The 8,070-nt window shown below is 35.1% G+C and overlaps 1 protein-coding gene across 1 annotated transcript; it reads right to left on the bottom strand.

Annotated features, from left to right (window-relative positions):
- On the bottom strand, window positions 636-2,586 carry LOC18595476 (putative leucine-rich repeat receptor-like serine/threonine-protein kinase At2g24130). The gene has a single exon (XM_018122769.1). The coding sequence runs from the start codon at window positions 2,584-2,586 to the stop codon at window positions 655-657; it is 1,932 nt and encodes a 643-aa protein (XP_017978258.1). The 3' UTR covers window positions 636-654.

Below are 8,070 nucleotides of genomic sequence, written 5' to 3' on the forward strand. Positions count from 1 at the left end.
CTATTATCAATATTTTCGGGGTTAGCTCTCAATTCTGGAGGGTCTCCTCCTTGCTCCACTACTTCTCAAAGATCAAAGGCCCTGAGGGATGGCTTTCATTTTGCCAAACCAGATAGGGTAGTTATCACCGTTGAAGGCTGGTGGTGAAGTGGTTGTGAAGCTACTCGATGCCATTATCAAGTTGATGGTGGGTTACGTTGTGAAGCTAGAGGTAGTAGAAGATTGAATGGCACAGCAACAGGCCACTAAGACCTTAAAAAGCTATGATACAATGTTGTTTTATAGCTTAAGTGAAGCACAACATTTAATATTAGTAAGCATTACTGAAGCAACTTAATGACTATTAGGCATGCAGCCATAAATGAAGAGAAAACAGAACAGAGAAGATGAAAAAAGAGCAAAAAAAAAGAGGTAACCACACCTGTTCTTGTATTAACTAAAATATATGTACAATAGAGAGTTTAAAAGAACAATGTTATAAACATAGCTTCTACACTGCAATACTCTATCCCTTGACAGAGCCTAAACATTAATTCAAAACATGCATTAGGTGCATGACTGACATTAACCAAGACACTAACTGTCAAAATACGAAAACAGTAAGGCATGGTCATTTGACAAATGACAAGGCTTGCAGGGTATTCAATGCAAATCTCAATTCAACACCGACTTTCTTGATCCTTCAGTTTTGCTCGAAGAAACCATTAGTTTCACGTGGCGGATTCCAATCACACAGCATACCGTTGATGAGAGCACTGACACAACTATGACTATGATAAAAATAATCAGGAACATACGTGATCGAAACCAGTGTTTATTTCGAGGGCAAATGGGTGTACTTGAAGCTGCTCCACATAGACGTGGATTGCCTAAAAATGACATATCTGTATCTGAATTGAAGATGCCACCAGAGGGAATCATTCCTTCAAAGTTGTTAAAAGAAAGATTCAGAAATGTGAGATTAATTTTGCTCAGGCTCTTTGGTATCATTCCAGATATATTGTTGCTTGACACATCAAATGACTTGAGGTTCCTCAAATCACCTACAGAATCTGGAAGCCGCCCTGCAAGAGCATTGTGTGAGAAATTTATCATCTCCACAGAGACACAGCTTGATATCTGGGGAAAGATATTCCCACTGAGGTTGTTTGATGAAAGGTCCATTTCTTGAACTTTGTCCAGGTTGCTGATCTCAATTGGTAAAGGCCCTTCAAGAAGATTGTGTGAAAAATTTATAAATATTCTGATTTCACGTAGCTCTGATATTTCCGGAGGGATTCTCCCTATTAATTTATTGCAGGACAGATCAAACCTGTGCATGTTTGTCCATTTTAGTAGTTTTGGTGGTATTGTCCCTGAAAGGAGGTTGTTATTGAGAAACAAAGAATTAAGTAGAGGCAAATCACCTAGGCTGCACGGAATTTCTCCATGAAAGTTGTTGTTTGATAGATCGAGCAGAACAAGATGAAAGAGTTTCGCTAATTCTACTGGAATTGTGATGTTGAAAAAGTTGTGGGACAAAACAAGCTGTTCCAACATTGACAATCGACCGATCTCTTCTGAAATTGTCCCGTTTAGAAGATTGGATGTCAAATTCAGCATTGAAAGACTCGAAAGATTTCCTATTTCTGGAGGTATGGATCCGAAGATGCGATTTTCTTGCAATTCTAGACGCTGTAGAGTAGGATGGCCAATGGAGCTAGGCAATCTTCCTCCAAGGCCCATGCCAGCCAATTCGAGCTCCTTCAAATGAGTGCAATTTCGCAATGTAGCGAAGAACGGGTAGAGATTGGTGTTGTTATCATGACTGGTCATTTTGTTATATGATAAATGAAGAAAGAGAAGCTTAGGCAGCTTCCGCACTAAATCCGAAGGTACTTCCCCTGAAAGAAGATTGTACTCCACATCTAGATTATACAGTGAAGCATTGGTTAAGGAGGCAGGAAGTTGTTCTGTAAATTGATTGTTGTATAAATTGAGGGTCCATAAATTTGCACAATTTCCGATTTCTGCTGGAATTTGACCTGTGAAGAAGTTGAAAGAGAGATCTATATTTTTTAACTGAGAGCAGTTGGAGAAAAAAGAGGGCGGCAGGGGACCTGTCAAACTGTTATTTTGAACAGAAAATAAAGTGAGGTTGGTCAAGAGGGCGAAACTGTTTGGTATTGGACCATTTAAGTTATTGCTATCTAGTATGAGAGTACGGAGGTGTTGGAGGGAGGAAAGTTGAGGCGGAATAGTGCCGAAGAAGTGATTTTCAAAAAGGTTTAAGACTCGAAGGCCAGTGAGATTTGAAATGAAGGGCGAAATCTTTCCCACAAGTCCAAAGCTATGCAGGTTGATTTGTGACACACGGTGGTAGCGCATGTCACATGTGACACCAGTGAAGTTGCAAACTGGGACAGCATCTTCCCAGTTAGAAAGTGTGGATTTTGGATCATATATTGACCCCTTGAATTCCAGAAGTGCAGCCTTGTCTTTGAGTAAAGAATAGTGGCGGTGATGATGATAAGCTGAATCCGCATTGCCAGATACAGAAACCAAATATCGGAGTAGAAGAATCAAGAGTAATCTAATGAGTGCCATGATGAGGTTTTAGCTGTTATGTCGGGGGCTGTGTACAGGGTATTAGCTGGTTTCGTAGGAGTGCTGTGTATAGGGAGCTTGCTCTCATTGACAGGGAGGTTTTCTAGTATTTTTGTCTTAGCTTCAGGACCCTTTGAGGCATGCTGTATATCTCGTTAAGGCTATGAGGGATTTGCTTGTTCTTATAGGGAGTGTTACGCTTTGATGGTAACCTCTCTTTTAAATAAAATCATGGCTTATAAAAAAAATCGGCATGATGAATATATTACCGCTGCCTATCAGGCAACAGCATAAGAAACTTCCCTTAGTGGGAGTCACTTTCCTTTTCTTCTCATAATGGTAACAATAATAATAATATAATAAAAGTTGCGGAGTTGTGAAGTTGCAACCAAGAGAGAGAAGAGACTATGATTTCTTCTGAAGTGGTTTAAGCGAATTTTACAAGGAAATTTCAATAGGGACAATGATTTATAGGGGGACTAACATGGTTTTCTCAACTATCTCACTATAGCTAGTAGGGATTTGCAAGCTTTTGTAGATTTTCAACCCAAGGGATAGCCATTGAAAGGGCAGAAAAGATTTGTTACAATGGAATCGATTTGAATGCTCTCTTGTTTTAGTAGGACATCAAGCAACTTAAATCTAAGCTAAAGGAATATCACGTCATAGAAGCACTCGATATGCATAGGAGAGATAGAGAGATGACAATTTTTTTATTAATGTTTACCATAAGTTTTAACCATGTTGCTAATAGAATATATTTTTAAAAAGTCACAAAAAAATCTTAATAGATTTTCTTTTTGAAAAATAAAAATAAATTATTTCAATTTGAATTTAAAATTTCTCATCACAATCTCAATCTATCTTTAACTTTAGGTAAATTTAAATCATTAAAGGCAAAATAGCTAAAAAGATGTTAATCTATTAAAACATTTAAATAAATTCAAAATTTTTTTATTACGTTCAATTGAATCTTTATATTTTTATTTTAAGCTAAATAAGTTTTATAACTAATTGTTGGTTAACTGTCGCTTGTAAAAATGTCTTGTGTCATTGCTGTGATCGGTTGTGTTTTAAGGTATCTCTTTGAGGGATCCTTCCTGCGTTGTTTCATAGAAAAATCATTATGCGTTTCTCCAATAAAAAAATATTATGTGTCATTTTATAGCACTTAATACTCACTTAACATGTTGACATTTAATAGAAAATGATGACATAGTATATTAATATGATATGATGATATAATCATATGGTTTTTTCATCTTCTACATCAATGTTACATTATTGCCACAATAATAATATGTGGATATAAAATGTCAAAGTACGCAATTAGTACCACACTTGGGAATATCAAGCGCACGACTATACCAGCCCATTCTAAACTCTATCTTCACACTTTGGTAGCCACGTATAATCTCTCCAATAATCTCTCCAATTTGATTTGTACTGACCCACATTCGTGTGTGTCCAATGTGAAAAACTCCTCAATGCACAAGACTGCTCCAAATTCAACGTTCTTTTTTTTCAAAAAAAAAAATTAAATTACATCTTCCCACCGCCACTACGCCACTTTTTGAGCAACCTTGTTGCGTGCAACACGTTTGCTGCAGCATTGAAATCTTCTTAATCCCACTTTCTTTCTCTACACTCCCATTGCACTTTGATTTATTAAATTCAAGTGCATCAATTATGTTGTCCTCACGTATCGCAACCTTACCACGTCTGCCCATTCCTTTTGTCCATATTCACGCTTCCATTTAATTAATTGGTTATCCTTCAGCCACATTAAATTATCAAGTGAAAATCTGTAGCAATTCGCCCACCCTTTGGACCCCTGATTTGCTAACATATTTGCGTCCTTGTTTGCTTCACATAGAACATGGGATACTCACCAATTCTTTATTTTTTTTTTCAATTTGTCTATATATAACATCCATTTCCTCATTTTCCATGGTGCATCTTATGGGTTGTTTGTTCAAGACATTGCATTACAAGAATCATTTTCTATCCACAAAAGCTTCTTTGATAACCAAGATTTTCACTAAATTAGTCACCAATGCCAATCGATTTTGAAAACAAGCCTTTTATCAATCCTTTGTCATCATGTAGAATGCCACCTATTCCTATCTAACTTGAAGTTAAGAAAGTTGCTCTATTAGCATTAAACTTGAGCAAACCCACTGGTAGAGCCATTCATGGTAATTCTGGACGTACTGTTGTATGTTTCTGTGGAAACTAAATATTTATCATGCTTCAAACAATGTCATCAGTCGAATCCTTCACATTAAGCCATTTGGCTTTCACATCCATACTGCAATTCTAAGTTTAATACATATAAGACCGTATAATTGATGAATATCTATCACATCCCATTTCTGGGGATATGATTGGTGCAAGGGCCTAAGTGAGTATAACCCACTAGAACCAAGCAAGCCTTTTACTTTCATACATACGTTGATCATTCAACGAGCATTTATAATATCAAGCAATATATCAAACAGGCTATTTTATGTGCCATCAAAACATGGTGGAATTCTACATCACGACATGTGGAAATGCTAATGACCATCATACTAGGCATCATCACAACGTGGTGGGATGCTATATCACAATGTGTGGAAACTCTAATAAACATTTAAATCAAAAATTATTTTTCATAACTCATGCAATTCTCTCATCATAAACATTCAACTATCAGGGCATTTAAAACATCTAAAACATAGTGCCTCTCTCGGCTACATACTCAAAAAAGAAATATTCAACTGTAAAGAATCATAACATAAGGCCGACCCATCAATGGAACATGACTCAATCCTCTAGGTTTCAAGTGGGCTATTAGAACACCTACCAAGAAAGACCGGGAGCTCACCTTTGCGACAAGGGTAGTAAGTTAAACACTGATCTACAAAAGAATGAAAAACTAATGTGTGAGTCACAAAAATTCCGTGAGTGAATACAAGAAAGGGATAAGCCAAAGGAAAGAGCTTTTGCTTAAATCATCATTTACATAATCATGTCATTTATGAATCTCGTACTTTATGAATCTCATACATTTCTTTCAAATCCTTGTAAATAATGTTATTTAAATCCATTTCATAAGCTTTAACTGAAATAAAATTACATAAACATTTAAAATGAAGTGAAAGTTGAAAAACACTTGAAAACTTTGTAAAAAGGGAGTGAAAACATTATTTTGTAAGTATTGATACTTTTACTCTAGAATGCTATATGGACTCTATGTATAGATATTTTCCTTAGACTAAAACTCAAATTTCTTAGGGCACTCTATCTTATAAGTACTGATACTTAGTCTTTAAGTATCAGTAATTCATTCATAAAACTCATATTTCTGGGTATCTTTTTACACTTTCTAACTCTACTATACTTTCTACACTTAGAAACAATCATGCAACCTAAGATTCACTTGGACTAAGTCATATTACATCATTTCCTCTACTACGTAACATCAAAGTTCACATTCACAACTTATACATAATCTTTCTATAATCGAAAATTTCCAAAATCTAACCTTTAAACTCATTTTAAGTATCAACTAGAACATAGATAGCCGTGAGTGGCGGACCGCACCAACTCATTTCGGATAGGGTACGATCCTCGTATCTTGAATTTCTTTGAATGATAGTTCACCTCAACTCATAGCTAATAAGGTTTAGTCCCTACTATATTAGATTACTAAGTGTAATTATGAGTGGCATCCTGCCTCACTCATAATGTGAGTGGTAGTCTATCCTAACTCAAAACGGATAGGATACAAATCCCCACTGTCTTGGATTTCTCATAAACATATAGAATTTTATCATATCCGTAACTTATAACATTATGATTACATAGTCATGTTGACTCTATGAGTTTTTGATGATAACAAAACATTCCCATTCTTTAATGTCTAACTATACTACTTGAGTGTGCAGGATAAAAATGTATGACACTTAAGAAAATAATCACTTGAAAGCAAACATCAAAATGAGTTACAAACAGAAGCCTCTTAGTTAGTTAACCAAGGGAGTTAGTTAACTAAAATAAAAAATGAAGGCAGTCAAATTTGTGAAGAACAATTTAAGAAGTCTCGGGTGACTAACATATCTCATGGTTGTTTAAGGGTAATGGAAAATCAGTATTAACAAGCTAAGAGAAGAATTAATCAAACAAAGAAAAGTTGGTGAAGCCGATTGCTATAGAAACAATAAGCTCTTAATTGAGTAAAGTCTTTCTTAACCGATTAACAGAGTAAAGCAAATTGCGAGACAGAGAAGACTTAATCGACTAAGAAGTATGGTTAACCAGCTAAAAGCTCACTGTCAAAAAATTTGAATTTGAATGTTTAAAGAAAAACTAATGGCTAGAAAGAATTTTAAACTGTTTTCAATGGTCAAAAGCTATCAACATCCATAAAAGTTGATTTTTCAAGTATAAAAGACATCTTCAACGGCTATGAAGGATATGAGATGCTTCCAAGAACAAAAAGAGACCCAAAATAGCAAAAATCCTCTCAATTCTTCTTGTGTTTCACTCCAATCTTTGTAATAGAATTTATCACCTCATCTTGTACCATTTAGATCAGCTTAGTGATCATAGGTACATCTTCAAATCTATATATCTTAATTACTTACAGTGTACGAGGCACTCTAAGGGGATTAGTCAAGCTTGGGTTAGTTTGGTTTATTGCTGTAGGTTATAACTTAACCTTAGAAAAGTCAGTTTTTAGGTTTTGGTTGATCCCAACAAAAAGCATTGTTAAAGGTTGTGGCTGTGCATGTAAAAAGCTATTGTAAAAACTTGGTGAAAGCTTAAGAATTCCACTGATTTTAGTGAATCGATTTGAAAAATCCTTGATTGGAAGATCAAGGTAATGGATGTAGGTCAAGAAGACCAAACCACTATAAATCTTTGTACATTGTCTACTCTCTTTTATTTGTTTATTTCATCCACCTTTAAATCACCTTTTTTTCAAGTTCTCAACTTTTGTCAGCTACCTTCAACAAGCTCTTAATTAGGGATTAAGTTCAATGACATTTGAAAAGTACTATTCACCCCCCTTTAGCACATTCTTTAGGACCAACAAGTCACACTTCACTATGGCTCATGCTTCATACTAATACTTATCTTATAAGGTATGTGGAACTACATCACATACAAATCTCAATATCATGCATCACATGCTCATATACATATCACATAATCATCTCATGTGGGAATATCTATATTCACCTAAGCATTTCATCTAGCATACATGCAATTCATATTCATCAAACTACTTTGAACTCATTTAAGAGAAAAATAATGAAATGGCTTGTTTCCCCTTGTTAAAAACTAGTAAAGAGTAGAATATTTACATTTATAATAGGTTCGAAAACTTTCTTGAAAAACATTTGTATTTAAACATTTGAATCATTGCTATAGAAAAGCATTTGAATCATGTAAGACAAACACTTAAATAAATCATGCTTAACTTTACACAGTAAA

This window comes from Theobroma cacao, chromosome 6 (assembly GCF_000208745.1).
Source record: "Theobroma cacao cultivar B97-61/B2 chromosome 6, Criollo_cocoa_genome_V2, whole genome shotgun sequence".
Lineage (NCBI taxonomy): Eukaryota > Viridiplantae > Streptophyta > Magnoliopsida > Malvales > Malvaceae > Theobroma > Theobroma cacao.

Bases quoted from the DNA above. Each gene is read 5' to 3' on its own strand.
- LOC18595476 (XM_018122769.1), bottom strand. From the start codon at position 2,586: ATGGCACTCATTAGATTACTCTTGATTCTTCTACTCCGATATTTGGTT.